The 22,377-nt window shown below is 47.4% G+C and overlaps 1 protein-coding gene across 1 annotated transcript in view; it reads left to right on the forward strand.

The window, feature by feature from the left end:
• Positions 1–22,377, forward strand: part of PSTPIP2 (proline-serine-threonine phosphatase interacting protein 2) — a 69,634-nt gene that overhangs the window by 40,251 nt on the left and 7,006 nt on the right. The window contains exons 5-12 of the mRNA XM_083155340.1: positions 4,901–5,007; positions 11,429–11,491; positions 12,595–12,696; positions 13,714–13,759; positions 14,479–14,558; positions 14,752–14,850; positions 15,496–15,592; positions 21,693–21,750. Of these exons, the coding sequence (XP_083011466.1) occupies positions 4,901–5,007; positions 11,429–11,491; positions 12,595–12,696; positions 13,714–13,759; positions 14,479–14,558; positions 14,752–14,850; positions 15,496–15,592; positions 21,693–21,750 (652 nt within the window). The remainder of the gene's footprint in view (positions 1–4,900; positions 5,008–11,428; positions 11,492–12,594; positions 12,697–13,713; positions 13,760–14,478; positions 14,559–14,751; positions 14,851–15,495; positions 15,593–21,692; positions 21,751–22,377) is intronic.

A 22,377-nucleotide genomic window follows, 5' to 3' on the forward strand; every position in this document is an offset into this window, starting at 1 on the left:
TTGTCAAGCCCTTTCTCTTTTTCTCATACCTTGCCTCTCTTTTTCATTTTTATTTATTTTTCTATTTTTATTTTATTCTATGTTTAGTTTTAATTATTTTTATTTGTATTATTTATTTTTTTAATCTTATTTTTTTCTTCTTCTTATTTTTTAAAAATTGTATTTTGTTTTTATACAAAAAGAAGTATATGTGAAGGATTTTGAAGAAGCCATGCAGTTACCGCCAACCAGTGCCGGCTCCTACCTTTAGACTTAAGGGGGGCTGCAATTTCCTGGGTACTGCTCATTGCAAATGGTCATTATGTATTTGCAGGTTAATAGTTTGATTTGCTCTGTACCAGTGGTTGTGTGCATTTAATATAAATACAAACACAGGTACAGAGCAAAATACACACTTTTAATAACTTTAATATTAAAGTACACAAAATGATACTGTTAATAAAGATCTACAAACAACTAACAGTTTTAAAAAATATTATTCACAGTGGCTCAAACGTTATTAAAAAAAAAAAAAAAAAATCCACCTCTCTGGTGCAATGCATGCCTTCCTTCAGCTGCATCACACTGTGTGACTCAATGAAGTTTGGGCATGCTTCCTGCAGAGGATTTGCTTCTGGGCTGCACAAGCAGCAGCCCAGAAAAGCACTCTAGCTCTGGTGATTTGCACAGAATGGCTTCTTGTTGGAAGCTATTGCTGTTAGTACATCCTGTACTGGCAGCCCAAGAGGGGGAGGGGTTTCCAGTCCTGTGTATGATGAGAGAACACAGAAAGAGAAAGATATATACACGCGCTGGAAACAACGTATATGAAAAAGAAAATTAATTTGTTATACACAAATTTACACTGGCCAGTGTTTACTAATATTTGATATAACAGATATAAAAAAACAATATATATATATTGCACATTAATTGTTATTAAAATACCTGACTAAAGGGCCCTACGCACATTGCAATGGGTGCAGGGCTACCTAGCTATGCTAGGTCGGGCTGTGCTGCGCCGCTATCGCCTAGCACACAGAGCTGACAGCCCACACACAGAGCGAGCTGTCAGCTCTGTGTGCTAAGCGAGCAGACAGCGCCAGTGTTCTCCGGTGGGAGAACCCTGCCGATGCCGAGATTGATGGACACTGTCCATCAATCTCGGCCAGCGATAAAGACGCGCAGGGACGCGCACTGCTGCCGATATAGCCCCCACACATACACCGATGTATACACACATGAGACACATTTTTTAGATAATTGATTTTTTATTTTTTGTCTCTGTGTGCATTTTGGTATACAATAAATTGTACAATTGAGTACAATTGAGTGTTTTGGGCATACAGTACGAAGCGCTAGTTTTCACTTCATAGTCCTTCCACTTCTGTGTATGATGAGCAGTAGCAGCTTCCAATAGGAAACTACTACATGCTGAACTCCTCCCCACAGGAGAGGAGGTTACACATTGAGCTTGGTGAAAATAGACATGAGACACTTGGATCCTAGTGAGAGGAGAGACACAGACAGCCAGCACCAGAGCTGCGGAAGTAGCATGCACACCACCCGTGATCGCGTGCACCCCCCCCCCCCGATCGTGCGCACCAATGGGGGAGGGGGTGCACGCTACCTCTGTAGCTCTGGTGCTCGCTGGCTGTGTCTCTGCGGGGGGGAAGCAGCAGAGCTTTACACAGTCTGATTTCAACTGGAGGGGCTGCAGTCCAATAGCAGGAGCCCTCACTGCCGCCGACAGAAGGCACTTCCAGTCCTGACTTCCGTTTTTATCAATAAAGATTTCCCTATTTAAACTGAGAACGTTTAAACAAAAAAGGGCCCTGACAAAGCATCTGCTGATGTGAAACGCGTTGGCGGAAGTGTGAGCCCCAGGAAGAAAACCATCCCCCGATTCAGACACCACTGATGGAATCTCCACAAGCAAGGCAAACAATGAGGCGCCGGCAGGTGACGTCGTTGAAGTCCACCGCGGACCAATGCTGAGACGAAAGGGGCTGTAAACAAAAAATATTTTTTTTCCTTTTCTTTTTTTTCTTTTATATATATATTTTTTTCTTTTTATTCCTTGTTTAACTTTTACATTTCACTGTTCTCTCTACTACTGTTGTCCATTCCTGTCTCTTGTCCTCCCCTTAGAACTTCTAAGCGCTGTGTTACCATATTTTGCTTAGCAAAATTATTTCCATTTACACAATTAAAAAACAGCAGTAGCCATGTTGACCTATTTCATGTGTCGTTAAACCAACGCATGTCAACATAAATATGGTCGTTCGATGACCGTGTAGCCATAAATGATATGGTAACATGTTAGGAGCTCTAGTACAACAAAGCTTCCGATATACGCTATATTATTTGTACTATTGATTTAACTGCTGTCATTTAGACTTTGCTATAGAGAAGTCAGGGGCAGATGTATGAAGCATTGATAAGATAGGAGAAGTGAGCCAGAGGACAAGTGGCTCATGGCATCCAATCAGCTGCTCTGTATAATTTTATATTATGCAAATTAGAGATGTTACATCAGTGCTGATTGGTTGCCATGGGCCATTTCTCCTCCCTTATCACTATTTCATACATCTGCCAGTTATCGCCGGTTACTGGAATACAATGAGCTACAAAGCCGGAACGGAGAGGTGCCAATCACATGACACGGAATTCCTCATTGTATCATTGTGTGACAATAGGGGTAATTCAGATGTGATCGCTGCTGAGCAAATGCGCAAACAACAGATAGACGCCACCCCGCGACAGTGATAGTGTACAAATGAATGTGCTCGCTGGGTGAATGGACGTGCGCGGTTATCGCAGAATTCGCAGCTGAGGGAGAATGATCAAAATCCTTCGTAAGACGCTGACCATCGATTGATTTTTCCGCTAGTCACCAGTCGTCGCAGGCTCGGAGTAGCCAGGGACTTACTCAGCGGTCCACGCGACAATTGATCAAAATACCATTGATTTCATCTTGAAAGAGAATTACAATCGAGCTTCTTACATTGTTTCCAAAAGAGAGAAAACATGAATCAACTCACATAAACAAATACATGGAAGACTCTATAGAGAAAATACTGTAATAATGTATTATCCCATTAACAACGTAAAGTACATAAACCACAGACATCAGTCACATTACAGTTCCAGATTGTAGACTGTAGGAGATCATCTGCAATGAGGGGCCCTGAGATTTAGCAGGGGCACTTCAAGGAGATGCCCACCTGGGAGGTCCACTTGTGCACATAAAGAATCATTTCCTGTTATTACTCCAAAAAGCGCCTGTGGAATTTTCCTGCAGGACAAGTCCAGGTAGTACACAGCATCGATATTGCCGCCATCTTGGCCTCGCACCATGGGCGGCAGCACCGGTCACATTCTCCTAGGTATGCACAAAATATATCATGAGGCCAGGCACATTATAGTGGAGTTACATTGTAATGTCCTGATCACAATGTAATATACTAATGTAGGGTACACACCAGAACGACCATGATCGTGCGACGATTGTCAAACGATTTCCTAAAAATCATATGATGGTCGCACGATTGGTTTGGAGCACACGATCAATACTCAATACAATGTAGATGACAAATCTTTAGAGCAGCAGGTAAAATCTCCAAAGCGACCAAACAACCTGCGGGGACATTGAAAACATGTACACTTCTGTATACATACAATCGGTTTTTAGACGTGTCAAAATTGGAGGAATTGAGCCCATATCGTTTTGGTGTGTGCCCACCATAACAGTTTCTATATGATATCTGAATGTGCATGAGCTATATAAATAACTGATAAAGAATATAATCAATGCAAATATTAGTTGATATCTCCTGTTTTAGGGGAAGGAACGGGAAGTAATTTCCTCTAAACCCATGTAGTATCAATATAGTTAAGAGCAGAGGCTTTCATCGGTCTGTGCTACACGTCTGTTGCTTCCTCTTCTCCATTTCACTCGTGATGGAAATCTGGAATCTTGTGCAGTAGAAGTTGCCAAAAGTTTAGAGCCCAAGCTTAAGCATAAATGTAATACTGAGCTGTGTGCCCTGTGTAGCAATAGCCCTTGTAGACCCCAGAGTGGCTTAGCGGCGCTGGGTACCTGGGGTGCCGGGGGTCTATTGCTAAATCCTGGCTGGGACCTGCAGATACTTGGAGGGGCGTGGGGGGGGGGGGGGCGACACAACAAGCAGGATATTGTGCAGCTGCCCTGACAATGAGCAGGTATGGGGGGGGGGACAGGAAATTCTGTTGCAAAAGATTCATACTCAAGTGTCCATTGTGGGTCATCCATTTTGAGTTTATGCCAACAGCCCACAAACAGGGAACTGTGTCGACCCACCATAGCCGTCAGCCTTAACTATGCTTTACCATAGACCATCTTGAGTGCACAGGCTGTCCCTGTAAGCCGTCTTACTTAGTAAATATGTACATATATGTATATATATATATAACATACAATTAAATGTTAGAATTCATAGCTTTTTTAACCAAGCAATGAAAATAATTGGGCAGAAGGGGGCGGTCATTGCTGCCACCTCCTAACCCAAGTTCCCTCCACTAGTCCCTAAACCTAACCCTCCCCTCCCTGGCCGCACGCTATGCAACCCCGCATACTTACCATTCGCCATCCTGCCAGTTGGAATTCCACCGCCGACATCCTAAACAATGTCAGGATATACTGAACGCCGGCAACCTGTCTGATGGGATTCTGTCTACACCCCCTCTAAAGTGCTTGCCATGTGTCTATGTTATCTTGTTGAGCGCTACAGTATATCCACTTTGAAATTCCCTACAAAACCCTAATGTAAATAATAATAATGATAATAATAATGATACTTTTTGTGGACATTGGGATATTGGAAGCTACTGGTCCAGGGAGGATTTATCTGTTTTAACTAAACGTATTTGTTTTGGGCAGAAATTGATAACATCGGTCAGTGTCACGTCCAGCTGGCGCAGACATTGCGGGATGAGGCCAGGAAGATGGAGGAGTTTAGAGAATGGCAGAAGGCTGAGCGGAAGAAGGTAGGTAACGCTGTTCACGGTGCAGCAATGTATATTATTATGTTTTAAGGGACAGGCAAAAATTGGTTGCTATGGGCAACATAACCTCTTCTTGTTAGAAGCTTTAGTAAATGTACCTCTTAGAGCTTGTTGCTGCATCTTTACTGGTTGTTAATGTACAGAAAAGCAATGTGTTTTTTCCCCACTGTGGCTCCATTTCAGTCCTTTCTGTTCATCATGACACCTACAGACGGACAAACACTGGGGGCGTGTGTAGGCGTGTGTCAGATAAGCCTCCAATGGGAGCACAGCTGCCCCTCCCCAAATGCCAGCCCCATGGCTTGGGTGCCCTGGCTGAATATACTCTGTTTGCCGGTCTATATAGTAACCCTAAACCTAGACTGCAGATGGGGAGGGTTAGGCTGGAGTTATGCTGCAGGAGGGGAGGGTTAGGCTACAATAGGGGAGGGTTAGGCTGCATGAGGGGAGGGGTTAGGCTGCAGAAGGGGAGGGTTAGGCTGCAGAAGGGGAGGGTTAGGCTGCAGGTGGGGAGGGTTAGGCTGGAGTTATGCTGCAGGAGGGGAGGGTTAGGCTACAATAGGGGAGGGTTAGGCTACATGAGGGGAGGGGTTAGGCTGCAGGAGGGGAGATTTAGGCTGAGGGAGGGGAGGGTTAGGCTGCAATAGAGAATGGGTTATGTTGCAGGACGGAGGTTTAGGCTGTGGGATGAACTAGTTTGGGTTAGACTGTGGGGATCTTTGGTTGTGGCGAGAGGAAGATGTTAAGATTAGGCACGTGTGGGAGAGGATTAGGCTGTGGGGGTTGAGGGTTCGGATTAGGCTGCAGGGGAAGGGGACCGGTTAGGGTAAGGTTTTGGGAAGGGATGATTAGGAATAGGTGGGAGTCGGCGGATAGGGGGTTAGGGCTAGGCTGCAGGAAGGGTGGGTTAGGGGTAGGGTAAAAAAAACCTACCAAGATTCTATTCGCTGGGATCCCAGGTGACAGGATTACATACCCAACCCCATATAAATACTAATCCTAATATGATTACCTTTATTTATATACTGTACAGTATTATATGCGGCACCTTTACAGAGAATGATTAATTGCTGTTATGAGTTGCTACCACATACACAGTGCTGTAAATTTGGCACAGCAGCCTAAGCGATGGTAGTAACTCACACTCCAAACAATGCACTATTGGATTTAGTATTAACAAACAACATAGATCTAGTTTCACATACCAAAGTAATAGAACACATAGGGAACAGTGACCACAACATGGCCTCACTGGAAATCAACTTCAGTAACATACAACATACAGGACCGGCTAAAATATTACATTTTAGAAAAGCTAACTTCTAATTATTCAGGGAATCTTTAAAATAAATTGAGTGGGAAGCGTTATTTGAGGGGAAGAATGCAGAGGAAATGTGGGAAACACAAACAAAATTTGCTCAAATCATTAACGACTAAAGGGTGTGAGTGTCACACAAGCAGCACTGGAGAAGGGCACTGGAGAAGGGCACAGGTGTCACACAGGCAGCACTGGAGAAGGGTGCGGGTATCACACAGGCAGCACTGGAGAAGGGTGCGGGTATCACACAAGCAGCACTGGAGAAGGGTGCGGGTGTCACACAAGCAGCACTGGAGAAGGGTGCGGGTGTCACACAAGCAGCACTGGAGAAGGGTGCGGGTGTCACACAAGCAGCACTGGAGAAGGGTGCGGGTGTCACACAAGCAGCACTGGAGAAGGGTGCGGGTTTCACACAAGCAGCACTGGAGAAGGGCACGGGTGTCACACAGGCAGCACTGGAGAAGGGTGCGGGTGTCACACAAGCAGCACTGGAGAAGGGTGTGGGTGTCACACAAGCAGCACTGGAGAAGGGTGCGGGTGTCACACAAGCAGCACTGGAGAAGGGTGCGGGTGTCACACAAGCAGCACTGGAGAAGGGTGCGGGTGTCACACAAGCAGCACTGGAGAAGGGTGTGGGTATCACACAGGCAGCACTGGAGAAGGGTGCGGGTGTCACACAAGCAGCACTGGAGAAGGGTGCGGGTGTCACACAAGCAGCACTGGAGAAGGGTGCGGGTGTCACACAAGCAGCACTGGAGAAGGGCACAGGTGTCACACAGGCAGCACTGGAGAAGGGTGCGGGTATCACACAGGCAGCACTGGAGAAGGGTGCGGGTGTCACAAAAGCAGCACTGGAGAATCGTGCGGGTGTCACACAAGCAGCACTAGAGAAGGGTGCGGGTATCACACAGGCAGCACTGGAGAAGGGTGCGGGTGTCACAAAAGCAGCACTGGAGAAGGGTGCGGGTGTCACACAAGCAGCACTGGAGAAGGGTGCGGGTGTCACACAGGCAGCACTGGAGAAGGGTGCGGGTGTCACAAAAGCAGCACTGGAGAAGGGTGCGGGTGTCACAAAAGCAGCACTGGAGAAGGGTGCGGGTGTCACACAAGCAGCACTGGAGAAGGGTGCGGGTGTCACACAAGCAGCACTGGAGAAGGGTGCGGGTGTCACACAAGTTGCACTGGAGAAGGGTGCGGGTGTCACACAAGCAGCACTGGAGAAGGGTGCGGGTGTCACACAAGCAGCACTGGAGAAGGGTGCGGGTGTCACACAAGCAGCACTGGAGAAGGGCACAGGTGTCACACAGGCAGCACTGGAGAAGGGTGCGGGTATCACACAGGCAGCACTGGAGAAGGGTGCGGGTGTCACAAAAGCAGCACTGGAGAATCGTGCGGGTGTCACACAAGCAGCACTAGAGAAGGGTGCGGGTATCACACAGGCAGCACTGGAGAAGGGTGCGGGTGTCACAAAAGCAGCACTGGAGAAGGGTGCGGGTGTCACACAAGCAGCACTGGAGAAGGGTGCGGGTGTCACACAGGCAGCACTGGAGAAGGGTGCGGGTGTCACAAAAGCAGCACTGGAGAAGGGTGCGGGTGTCACAAAAGCAGCACTGGAGAAGGGTGCGGGTGTCACACAAGCAGCACTGGAGAAGGGTGCGGGTGTCACACAAGCAGCACTGGAGAAGGGTGCGGGTGTCACACAAGTTGCACTGGAGAAGGGTGCGGGTGTCACACAAGCAGCACTGGAGAAGGGTGCGGGTGTCACACAAGCAGCACTGGAGAAGGGTGCGGGTGTCACACAAGCAGCACTGGAGAAGGGTGTGTGTCTGATAAAATCCTCATGTCGTTATGAGTCATAATCAAATAATACAGTAGAGAAGTCCAGCTATGTGTGTAGAGTAATAGTTTCCTCTACAACAGTGATTTTCCACCTTTTACCTTGCCGCACACTAAACAAGATTTTAAAATTGCCAAGGCACACCATGAGATCCCCACAGGGCTAAACACATTGTCCCCCACAGGAAAAAACAAACCTATTGGTCCCCATATAAAAAACAATCACACTGGTCCCCACAGGTAACACAAATAAAATACATTGGCCCTTTACATGAAAAGAAGAGACCAGTAAATAACAGTTGAACTGGTGGTGGCTGTAACTGGTTTGTGCATCTCTAGATCCTGGGGCACACTTGAGAACAGCTAAAGGCACACCAGTGTGACACGGCACAGTGGTTGAGAAACACTGCTCTACAGTCAGTGTGGTGAAGCAAAACAGCAGATCTGTATCACAAAGGGGAACTATAAAACACTGCTGCTCCTGTGACGCTACTAGTAGTCCATGTGTGGGTGGTTATATACAGGGCCTGCATGTGTGAGGTGCTGGTTATCTATGCCATGGAAGATTGTAACTCAAGGTTGCCATATGCCAGTTAGTGGCCTCGCTATCCTGCTCCCGTGGATGCACCAATGCAGTGGCATAACTAAAATTGTTGTACCCCCTGCCATTTATTTAAAAAAAAAATGTACCTAAATATTCGTTGCCAGGGGTTACAAGCTCATTGCCAGGGACTTCATGCTGGTTGCTAGGGGTTTCATTCTCATTGACAGGGGAATCTGTAACTGCCGTGTAGTTACATAGTTACATAGTAGGTAAGGCTGAAAAAAGACTTGCGTCCATCTAGTTCAACCTGGTATAGATATCCATTGCTGATTTGGTTGGTTCTGGTATTTTACAGACAAATTATATTTCTTATTTGTACCCATGGATGTTTTTCTCCAGTAAATGTTTGTCCAACTTTGCCTTGAACGCATTTAATGAGCCAGCCGTTACCACCTCCCCGGGAAGAGAGTTCCAGAGTTTGACTGTTCTGACCGTAAAGAAATTCTTTCTACTAGCTGAATGAAATCTTTTTTCTTCTAATCTATACTCATGCCCTCGCGTCCTAGATTCCTTTCTAGTAGAAAATAGGGTGTGTGACAGTTCCTTATATTGGCCCTTGATATACTTGTACATGTTGAGCATGTCCCCCCTTAAACGTCTCTTTTCTAATGTAAATAGTCCCAAATTGCTTAATCTCTCCCCGTAGCTTAAATTCTCCATTCCCCTAATAAGCTTTGTTGCTCGCCTTTGGACTTTTTCTAATTCTATGATGTCCTTTTTATAGTGTGGGGCCCAGAACTGTACTCCGTACTCTAGGTGAGGTCTCACCAATGCTTTATATAGTGGCATAATTACCCTTGAGTCCCTAGTTTCCATTCCCCTCTTAATACATGCCAGAATTTTGTTGGCCTTTTTTGTAGCTACATTACAATGGGCACTACATCCTAGATTGCTGTCTATTTGGACTCCTAGATCCTTTTCAAGTATGGAATTACCCAGTTCCTCTCCACTAAGGTTGTAACTTGCACACTGGTTGTGTCTCCCAAGGTGCATAACCTTACATTTATCTACATTGAACCTCATCTTCCATTTTTTTGCCCACTCATCTAGAATTGCAAGATCATTTTGAAGCATGGTGACATCTTCTGGTGATTTGATGACTTTGCTAAGTTTTGTATCGTCCGCAAAGATGGATACATTGCTGAGTAACCCTATCCCAATATCGTTAATAAAAATGTTAAACAAAATGGGCCCCAAAACCGAACCCTGGGGCACTCCACTTAGTACCGGTATCATATCTGATACGGCACCATTCACAACCACTCTTTGTTCTCTATTACATAGCCAATTCCCTACCCATCTGCAGATATTTTCACCCAATCCTAGGTTCTCCATTTTATTAATCAATCTCTTGTGTGGGACAGTATCAAATGCTTTAGCAAAATCTAGGAAAATCACATCTACAGCATTTCCATTATCGAGGTTTTTGCTAACCTCTTCATAGAACCCTAGTAGATTAGTTTGGCATGAACGATTTTTCACGAACCCATGTTGGTTAGTACTGAGTAGAAGGTGATGATCTAAATATTCCTGGATACTATCCCTTAAAAATCCTTCAAATAGTTTACCCACAATTGATGTTAAACTAACGGGTCTGTAATTAGCGGGATCTTCCTTTTTTCCTTTTTTGAATATTGGCACTACCTCTGCTATTCTCCAATCTTTTGGTACTATACCTGACGATAGTGACTTGCTAAAGATATAATGTAGGGGGGTAGCTAGTTCATCCCTTAATTCCATTAATACCCTCGGATGAATCCCATCTGGCCCTGGTGACTTATTTGTTTTGAGTTTGCTTAGCCTCAGTATTAATTCTTTCGGCGTGAAATCCACAATGAGATCTGGCTTATTTGTCCCGTTTGTGGTAAATGTTCGTTCCACAGTCTGCTCTCCCTTAGTAAATACTGATGAGAAGAACTCATTTAACAGTTTTGCTTTTCCCTTGTCCTCAGTAACACTTTTTCCACTAGTATCAGTTAATGGGCCTATGTTTTCCTTAATTAAACGTTTACTATTTATGTATTTAAAAAATTTCTTTGGGTTGTTTTTGCTTTCAGTGGCTATGCACTCTTCATATAATATTTTAGCTGCTTTGATTACCCCTTTACAAGTTTTGTTTGATTCTTTGTATTTTGCGAATGCCTCCTCATTCAAGTTATTTTTATAGAATTTAAAGGCTCTGGTTTTATTGTTGATAGCTGACCTTACTTCTTTGTCCAACCATGGTGGCTTTTTTTTGTTGAATTTATAGTGATATACGCTACACAGTAGGACCTCATGTGTCACTCAGCCAGCCTATGGTATTTATAGTGATATACGCTACACAGTAGGACCTCTAGCATCTATCCATCTGCCCAGTAGGACCTCTAGCATCTGTCTCCTCCAAGGTGGCGGACATTTTTGGAGGGACATTTTCCGCAGATTCCATCCGGATGGCAAGACCCATTGGAATCTGCAGAGATCGTGCGCCCCAACAGTGCCAGCTCCCCCAAGCCACCACATGGGCTGCAGTGCCATTGTTCCCCCACTGCACCAAGGATTATGTAAATGTGCCCTGGCATTAGGAGTGCATAGTTATTTCTTGTTTTATTTGCCATTCATTAAGAAAACGCTTTAAGCCAAATATTGTTACTGGTCTCTTTCAGATAGAAGCAGCAATGGATGCGATGCACAAGCAGAGACAGGCCCAATATAAGAAGATGATGGAAGTATGTGTGGTACTGATATTTCTAAAAGTACTAAAATAACCTGAGAAATTCCAGAAATAGGTTTTATAAGGGTTTCAGTGGCTGTTCCTGGTATACAGTATGACTGGTCGACACGTGTGCTGCCGACAGTCAAAAAGTCAACAGCTTAATAATGATAGAAGAATGCCAATGCCATAGTAATGTTATTTAAAGCTTTCTAACTGTGCTGGCTGCATGGTGATGTCACAGAAAGGTGGGTAGTGACCAAGCAGTACCTTTCTCACCTCTGCAACATCATCAGTAAGCCGCCTGCAGTAATATAGTACAGCCTTTGTGATACCGTTAGAAAACCGCGGCACAGCTGGGGCATTCGGTTTTATTTATTATAAACCATAGATCCCAATTCTAAAAGGAAATAAGGAAATTAGTGGGTTAGAAAACCATTACACATAAATAAATTAACCTGCGCCTGGTAAACTCAAGACTGCAGTTGCCCGGTGTTCTGGGAAGTTCTCCTGGTTCCCCTGAGCCCAGCCTGAACCAGGATCTCCAGACATCTAGACAAAAAACAGACCCATTGTCGAGCAGCATCCCTACCTGCTTGGACACCTGGTGTGGCAGAACATGAAGCCCCATGCTGCAAAAAGGGGGCGCGGTCTAACGTGTTGGGGCGGGGTCTCACTGGTTCGGGAATGGCATCGCTGGGGCCCATGTATCATTCAATATTCGGAGGATATTACTCTAAACCTACATTTTTTGGGGATAGCCTCAAATGTAAACTGTTCCATATGATGTATTATGGAGGCCCCAATAGGATAACGTCATCTCCAGATGGCATTTCCGTATCAAAGCCCGGAACAGCAGATATTATGAGTGTAGTGTATCCCTACAGGCAGGCCAGGGTATATAATGATTGCATTGGGGAATATTTAAGAGGTTTTGCTAGTTTTACTTTCACAATCAACCAACCAATCAATGAGATTCATTCTAATGTTGTTTAGAAAATGTAAAATCACATGGTGGTTGCTATGGTGACACAGTTACGCCTTTGGTGACAGGTTTCATAGATGCTTCTCAGAAATGACCGCTATACAATGACTCGTGAATATTTTGTGTCCCTGCAGTGTAAGAAGAACTATGAGCAGAAGTGTCGGGAAAAAGAGGAAGCGGAACAGAACGTCGCGCGCTGCAACAAAAACAATCTGAACCAGAAACAACAGGACAAGGTATTTGTAAGGTCGATGGGGTTATGTGGCTGTGACCCGCACGCAGCATCGGCGGCCATTTAATCGGCTGAACCGATAGTCACAAGAATACAGCCTATGATATGCCTGCGAGTCTCCTCGTTAACATCGACCTATAGGGGCTGATTCAACCTGGCTTGCACGGCCACAAATTCACAGCGCTCAGCATTCAGTTAAGCCGCCGCCCCACTAGAGTGAGATCCCGCCTTGTAAATGAGTGCGCTCGCTGTGCGAATGGGTGGGTACGGCTACATAACTATTCACAGCTGAGCCACCAAAACCGCGAGGGGAAGCGGTGCACTTTTTTAGTGTCCATGTTGAGTGTGTCGACATTGCAGACAAAAAACGTGAAAAAAAAAAGTGAAAAACGTGAAAAAAAAAGTGAAAAAAACCATGTTGTCCTTTTGACCATCGACCTTCCCAATGTCAACCTAATGCGTGTGTCGGCCTTTTGACCCTGTCGACCTTCAGTGGTAAAGCCTGTAAACCCCCCTCCCCCCACCCTGGCTTGCCCTGCTTCTTGCCCCCACCATCGCCATCGGGTCTGTGGCTGGGACCCGCAGATCTACTTGTCTGCGGTCCCAGTGCTCCTCCTGGCTGGCTCCTGCTAATGAAAATGACCCTCACAAAATGTCCGCCCCCTAATTACAGACCATTTTTGAGGATGCTAGAGGAGATGTGTCTGCTGTAAGGGGGTGGACATTTTGTGTGGGTTATGGATGTGTAACACCCATTCGCAGACCTGTGAGGGAATCGCCCTTGCGAACGGGTGGCAGCCAGGTCACCATTCACAAGGCGGGGTTTGGTGGACTCGCAAGGCTGGGAATTCCCAGCCTTGCGAATCAACCAGAATTAGCCCCTTAATCTCTCTCCATGCTTTGATAAAGCTGCCCATTTATCTGACCAGAAAAGCTACATGTTACGTTCTGCGTAAGCCGCCATTATGCCTTGGGTTATGCGCCGGTGACATTTCCATTTGTGTCCTATTATGTGTTTCAGATTTACACAAAGCTGGCTCATTCCAAGGTGACGGCGGAGGATGCGGGTACGTGTCATACTGCATATTACATGTATCACTTTCACGTCCAGGCACGGATGGATCCCGCGGATATCTGCATGCTGGGCGTGTGCTATTACGCGCTCGCATACGGCACATAAACCATATCATTACACAGGTGGAGAGTGTAAGTGCTGGGGGGGCTCTTCCCGTGGACAGGACATCTGGCATAACCTAGCAAGTAGGCTGCTGCGGCCAGAAGAAAAGACTACATACTGTATGGTCTTCATTTTCCATCAGAGCTAACACTTTAACGCTATTCCATGATACATGTTGGTGTCTGACAACTCTGCAACTTTGTGGCGGTTTTGCGACTGCAAGTACAAGTGTCCTTTCCTGATGGAGATTGGTGTTACCTATGAGACTGCAAGCCACACCAAGCTGTTGTTTTGATGACTTGTTTCTCCTGTCTATGTCAGAGTGATGTGCACATCACATCTTTCAGTTCTGTGTACTAAGTCTTGGAGAGAGATAAAGTACCAATCAGCTCCTAACTGCCCAGTTACATGCTGTGGGGGAAAAATGACATTTATGAGCTGGTTGTTTGGTACTTTATCTCCATCTGCTTTATCTCTCTGCAAGGCTTAGTACATAGACCCCCATAGTTTGGTAATACACAGACTGTGATATCTAAATCTCCTATAATGGGTTGGCTTATTCTTACAATTGTTCTGAGATAATTGTCGTTCATTTCTTTTCCCCTTCAGATAAGACCTATCAGCAAAACGTCAACCTCCTGGATAAAATTCGTGAAGATTGGCGGAAGGAGCACATTACGGCCTGTGTGGTAATGTATAATCAATGCCTTTTACGGATATTGGGGGTCATTCTGGTTCACTCACTGTATAGCCAGTGCATGCGCACGGTGTATTATGGGCATGTATTTGCATAATTTTGGCCCCATCTTTATATAATGAATGTGATTTCCACTTCATATTTTTTTTTTCTTTTAATTATTGTTCTTTTTTTCCCCTACGTAGTTTTTTGAGAACCAGGAGTGGGAGAGAATAAACTATTACAGGAACGCGGTGTGGACGCACGTCAATCAGCTGTCACAGCAGTGTATCACCAACGATGTGGTGAGTTTATTATTCTCACTCCTACAGTGATTAGGAGGAATATAGGAATATAAAAGGTGACGGGACAGAAATCTGCCAGATCCAGACCAAAGACGCAATCTGGAATTGGAAACAGGAGAGTAGATTTCCTGGTAAGATAACTGCTGTTCATCTTCTAGTGCACCAGGGGGCGATGTGGCAGCATTTCATGTGGGTTATGTCTAACTCGCTCTCACAACTTAATGGTAAAACACAAAAACAAAAAACAACATAATGCATACAAGAGTAAATGTAGGGCAGTATCACGTCTATAATAAATGATGCGATTAGGGTAGCATGGCCTCTATTAGTGTCTACTGTAACAACCTTATTTGTATTTCATTAATTAAGATCCTAAACTCAGCAAATAGTAACGTGTACTATTGGGTCAATTTACTAAGATAGGAGTTCTACTGAAGATGTGATGTTGCCCATAGCAACCAACCAGATTCTATCTATTATGATCTAGAAGGTGCTATATAAATAAGACGTAGAATCTGATTGGTCCCATCTTCAATAGAAGGCCCACCTTAGTAAATTTCCCCCTGTGTGTCTGTGGTCCCGGGATGAATCGGTGATGGTGATTGGTGGTCGGTGTCCTCACATGTGTCTCCTCTTATGTTCTAGATGTGTGAGAAAGTCCGGAAGTCGCTAGAAGGATGTAATATCGAGAAAGACGTGGAATACTTCACGGACAATCATAAAACAGGAAATAAACCCCCAGGTACCGTCTGCTCATCCTCCTATTGTACCCTTATCCTATACCACGCGTGGCCATCCTGCTGCTCTATGTCAGTGATACCACGCGTGGCCATCCTGCTGCTCTATGTCAGTGATACCCACGTGTGGACATCCTGCTGCTCTATGTCAGTGATACCACGCGTGGCCATCCTGCTGCTCTATGTCAGTGATACCACGCGTGGCCATCCTGCTGCTCTATGTCAGTGATACCACACATGGCCATCCTGCTGCTCTATGTCAGTGATACCACGCGTGGTCATCCTGTGGCTCTATGTCAGTAATACCACGAGTGGCCATCCTGCGGCTCTATGTCAGTGATACCACGCATGGCCATACTGCGGCTCTATGTCAGTGATACCACGCGTGGCCATCCTGCTGCTCTATGTCAGTGATACCCACACGTGGCCATCCTGCTGCTCTATGTCAGTGATACCATGTGTGGCCATCCTGCTGCTCTATGTCAGTGATACCCACGTGTGGACATCCTGCTGCTCTATGTCAGTGATACCCACGTGTGGCCATCCTGCTGCTCTATGTCAGTGATACCACGCGTGGCCATCCTGCTGCTCTATGTCAGTGATACCACGCGTGGCCATCCTGCTGCTCTATGTCAGTGATACCACGCGTGGCCATCCTGCTGCTCTATGTCAGTGATACCACGCATGGCCATACTGCGGCTCTATGTCAGTGATACCACGCGTGGCCACCCTGCGGCTCTATGTCAGTGATACCACGAGTGGCCATCCTGCGGCTCTATGTCAGTGATACCACGCGTGGTCATCCTGCTGCTCTATGTCAGTGATACCCACACGTGGCCATCCTGCTGCTCTATGTCAGTGATACCATGTGTGGCCATCCTGCTGCTCTATGTCAGTGATACCCACGTGTGGACATTCTGCTGCTCTATGTCAGTGATACCCACGTGTGGCCATCCTGCTGCTCTATGTCAGTGATACCCACGTGTGGACATCCTGCTGCTCTATGTCAGTGATACCACGCGTGGCCATCCTGCTGCTCTGTCAGTGATACCACGTGTGGCCATCCTGCCGCTCAATGTCAGTGATGCCACGCGTAGCCATCCTGCTGCTCTATGTCAGTGATACCACGCGTGGCCATCCTGCTGCTCTATGTCAGTGATACCACGCATGGCCATCCTGCTGCTCTATGTCAGTGATACCACGTGTGGCCATCCGTCTGCTTTATGTCAGTGATACTAGGCGTGGCCATCCTGCTGCTCTATGTCAGTGATACCACGCGTGGCCATCCTGCTGCTCTGTCAGTGATACCACGCATGGCCATTATGCTGCTCTATGTCAGTGATACCACGCATGGCCATCCTGCTGCTCTATGTCAGTGATACCACGTGTGGCCATCCGTCTGCTTTATGTCAGTGATACCAGGCGTGGCCATCCTGCTGCTCTATGTCAGTGATACCACGTGTGGCCATCCGTCTGCTTTATGTCAATGATACCAGGCGTGGCCATCCTGCTGCTCTATGTCAGTGATACCACGTGTGGCCATCCTACTGCTCTATGTCAGTGATACCACGCGTGGCCATCCTGCTGCTCTATGTCAGTGCTACCATGCGTGACCATCCTGCGGCTCTATGTCAGTGATACCATGCGTGGCCATCCTACTGCTCTATGTCAGTTATACCCATGTGTGGCCATCCTGCTGCTCTATGTCAGTGATGCCACGCGTGGGCACCCTGCTGCTCTATGTCAGTAATACCAGGCGTGGCCATCATGCCGCTCTATGTCAGTGATACCACGCGTGGCCATCCTGCTGCTCTATGTCAGTGATACCACGCGTGGCCATCTTGCTGCTCTATGACAGTGATACCACACATGGCCATCCTGCTGCTCTGTCAGTGATACCACACATGGCCATCATGCCGCTCTATGTCAGTGATACCACGCATGGCCATCCTGCTGCTCTATGTCAGTGATACCACGCGTGGCCATCCTGCTGCTCTGTCAGTGATGCCACGCATGGCCGTCCTGCTGCTCTATGTCAGTGATACCACGCATGGCCATCCTGCTGCTCTATGTCAGTGATACCACACGTGGCCATCCTGCTGCTCTATGTAAGTGATACCCACGTGTGGCCATCCTGCTGCTCTATGTCAGTGATACCACGTGTGGCCATCCTGCTGCTCTATGTCAGTGATACCACGTGTGGCCATCCTGCTGCTCTATGTCAGTGATACCCACGTGTGGACATCCTGCTGCTCTATGTCAGTGATACCCACGTGTGGACATCCTGCTGCTCTATGTCAGTGATACCACGTGTGGCCATCCGTCTGCTCTCTGTCAGTGTTACCACGCGTGGCCATCCTGCTGCTCTATGTCCGTGATACCCATGTGTGGCCATCCTGCTGCTCTATGTCAGTGATACCCACGTGTGGACATCCTGCTGCTCTATGTCAGTGATACCACACGTGGCCATCCTGCTGCTCTATGTCAGTGATACCACACGTGGCCATCCTGCTGCTCTATGTAAGTGATACCCACGTGTGGCCATCCTGCTGCTCTATGTCAGTGATACCACGCGTGGCCATCCTGCTGCTCTATGTCAGTGATACCCCGTGTGGCCATCTGTCTGCTCTATGTCAGTGATACCACGCATGGCCATCTTGCTGCTCTATGTCAGTGATACCACACATGGCCATCCTGCTGCTCTGTCAGTGATACCACACATGGCCATCATGCCGCTCTATGTCAGTGATACCACGCATGGCCATCCTGCTGCTCTATGTCAGTGATACCACGCGTGGCCATCCTGCTGCTCTGTCAGTGATGCCACGCATGGCCGTCCTGCTGCTCTATGTCAGTGATACCACGCATGGCCATCCTGCTGCTCTATGTCAGTGATACCACACGTGGCCATCCTGCTGCTCTATGTAAGTGATACCCACGTGTGGCCATCCTGCTGCTCTATGTCAGTGATACCACGCGTGGCCATCCTGCTGCTCTATGTCAGTGATACCACGTGTGGCCATATGTCTGCTCTATGTCAGTGATACCACGTGTGGCCATCCTGCTGCTCTATGTCAGTGATACCCACGTGTGGCCATCCTGCTGCTCTATGTCAGTGATACCCACGTGTGGCCATCCTGCTGCTCTATGTCAGTGATACCCACGTGTGGACATCCTGCTGCTCTATGTCAGTGATACCACGTGTGGCCATCCGTCTGCTCTATGTCAGTGTTACCACGTGTGGCCATCCTGCTGCTCTATGTCCGTGATACCCATGTGTGGCCATCCTGCTGCTCTATGTCAGTGATACCCACGTGTGGACATCCTGCTGCTCTATGTCAGTGATTCCACGTGTGGCCATCCTGCTGCTCTATGTCAGTGATACCCACGTGTTGCCATCCTGCTGCTCTATGTCAGTGATACCACGCATGGCCATCCTGCCGCTCTATGTCAGTGATACCACGCGTGGACATCCTGCTGCTCTATGTCAGTGATACCACGCGTGGCCATCCTGCCGCTCTATGTCAGTGATACCACGCGTGGCCATCCTGCTGCTCTATGTCAGTGATACCACGCGTGGCCATCCTGCTGCTCTATGTCAGTGATACAACGCGTGGCCATACTGCTGCTTATGCGTGGGCTTGCCATGTCCTTGTGTGGCCATGTAATGTCCTCCCATCCCCCTTACCTGTCCCAAACCCCTCTCCCAGCTTCCATCCCTCTCCCATCTTCCATGCCTCTCACGCCTCCACCCTTCACATGTCGTCCATCCTCCAGCCCTCTTCCATTCTCAACCCATCACCCCTCCTCCACTCATCTGTCCCACACCCAGTTCCAGTCCCCCACCTCTTACCTGTCCTCCACCCCTCACCTGTCCTCCACCCTCTACCCCTCACATGTGCCTCACCCCTTACCTGTCCTCCACCCCTCACCTGTCCTCTATCCTCTCCCTCGTCCTCTACCCCTCACATGTGCCTCACCTCTTACCTGTTCTCCACCCCTCACCTGTACTCCACCCTCTCCTCTACCCCTCACATGTGCCTCACCCCTTACCTGTCCTCAGCCCCTCAGCTATACTCCATAACATCACCTGTTCTCCACCCCTCTAGCATCTGCCACCACTCACCCATCCTCCAACGCATCTCCCATTCTCTACACCTCTCCCATCCTCCAACCCTTCCCCTGTTCTTTAGCCCTCACATGTGTCCCACCTCTCTCCTATCCTCCACCCCCCTTCCATCCTCTGTCCCTCTCAGATCCTCCAACTCCTACCATGCTAAAACACTGTTCACTTTTCTAACCCTCTCCCATGACCCACCTGTCCTCTACCCCTCTCCCATCTTCCTCCACTCTCCCATCCTCCTGAGGAGAGGGGTAGATACCTCCATGCAGTACGCATGTTCAGTCATTCGATAATTGCTTCAATTGCCATTTTACTAATCAGCGATCAACTCTGGTCATCGAGAGCTACCAACGGTCCACGTTTTCCAGATCACCTAGCTGGTGCACAGCTGTAATCATTACTAACTGTCACATGTCCCAGATCACCTAGCTGATGCAAAGCTGTAGTCATTACTAACTGTCACATGTCCCAGATCACCTAGCTGGTGCACAGCTGTAGTCATTACTAACTGTCACATTCCCCAGATCACCTAGCTGGTGCACAGCTGTAATCATTACTAACTGTCACATGTCCCAGATCACCTAGCTGGTGCACAGCTGTAATCATTACTAACTGTCACATGTCCCAGATCACCTAGCTGGTGCACAGCTGTAGTCATTACTAACTGTCACATTCCCCAGATCACCTAGCTGGTGCACAGCTGTAATCATTACTAACTGTCACATTCCCCAGATCACCTAGCTGGTGCACAGCTGTAGTCATTACTGTCACATGTCCCAGATCACCTAGCTGGTGCACAGCTGTAGTCATTCCTAACTGTCACATGTCCCAGATCACCTAGCTGGTGCACAGCTGTAGTCATTACTAGCTGTCACATTCCCCAGATCACCTAGCTGGTTCACAGCTGTAGTCATTACTGTCACATGTCCCAGATCACCTAGCTGGTGCACAGCTGTAGCCAATACTAACTGTCACATTCCCCAGGTCACCTAGCTGGTGCACAGCTGTAGTCATTACTAACTGTCACATGTCCCAGATCACCTAGCTGGTGCACAGCTGTAGTCATTACTAATGGGCCCCATACATCAGCAATCACAATTTATGGATTTCCAGATCCAGGGATTTTTTGGCAAGATAAATGGATTCTACAATCTATCTGACTTTGCCCACACATTACAGATTTATTTCAGTGATCGGCAGATTTTTCCATCTAAAGATTGCATCTTCATATCTGGAAATTGCCCAATCGATTGTCATTTCAGCTGTTCATAATGTAAATAGATGATGAAGACGAATTGGGAATGCCCACACATATAAAAAAGATCCGCAGATAATACCAGATTATTAAACATGTTTAAAAACCTGATTAAGCAATCGATTGGCGATTTTGATTGGGATTGCCAAAAGGGGGAGCCCACACATCTAAAATAAATTGTGGCAATCATCTCCATATCTGAAAATTGTCACAATTAATTGCTGATGTATGGGGCCCTTAACTGTCACATTATCACACATGCTGTAGTCATTCCTACTATAGATCCACAGGTGGCCTAAGACACATTGAACTGTTGGTAGATCTTGAGCACAGGTTTGGCCACCCCTGACCTATAGCATAAGCTATTGTTCTGAAAACATCAAACTTTCCAGTGGTATCGCCACACACAATGCTACTGCTACTGTACAGCGTGTGCGCAGGAGAAGTGATAATCATTTATTGGAATATAAAAGGATTACCAACATGTTGCTTTTCCTGATTGTGCAATTCTGTGCTGGTGACATTACTGTGCGTGTGTGTAATTAGTCATAATCATAAGCATTACTAGAATTGTGACAGAGGAAACCCAGACGCTGTGCAGAACACACGCACGTCGCCCGTAGTACATGGAACGTGAAGTCACCCAGCCTGTACGTGACCCTGTAAGTCCCCTACAGGAGGATGACCATTAGCGCTGTATGACAATCTGCTCATTCTCTGTCTCCAGCTCCCATTCCGTATGAAAACTTCTACAACAACCAGAAGAACTCGGCACCAGCAATAAGGTGGAATTAATAGTATAAGTTATTGGCGTTTGTCTGGCATATTATACGGATTATTTATTCACTATTAGCTGGGGCCCAAAAGTGTCCCTGTGGCATTGTGCCATCGTTCTGGGTCCACAATGATACTTATTGCGGTACTTGTGTATTATAGCGTCGCCCCCGATGTGCATCGCGCAATGTTTTCATCGCGTCACATCGCATGACATGCATCGCATGGCATGCGATGCAACGCGATTTTTGCCCCCTATGCGATGAAAGATCGTATAAGTGTGGGGGTGCTTACAATGTGAAATGCACCCCCACGCCACCCCCCCACTATAAACGTGAACCCAAAGCGTGGCGAGCGCAGCGAGCCCGCGAAAGGCGGCGGTACGTGTCCTCCGACCTTTTCATACCCCCACTATCCACGTCGGCGTGGAGTTGAGACTAGAAAGTGTGGCGAGCGCAGCGAGCCTCCGAGCCCGAAGCGTGGCGAGTGCAGCGAGCCCCGCGAGGGGACGCGGATACCTTCACAGGTATCGGAGTCACCTCGCGGGCTTCACAGGTATCCGCGTCCCCTCGCGGGGCTCGCTGCGCTCAAGGCCGGTGCAAGGCACCAGAGCGCCCCAGGCAAGTCGGGGTGGGGGC

This window comes from Crinia signifera, chromosome 1, assembly GCF_055691185.1.
Source record: "Crinia signifera chromosome 1, ASM5569118v1, whole genome shotgun sequence".
NCBI classification, from domain to species: Eukaryota; Metazoa; Chordata; class Amphibia; order Anura; family Myobatrachidae; genus Crinia; species Crinia signifera.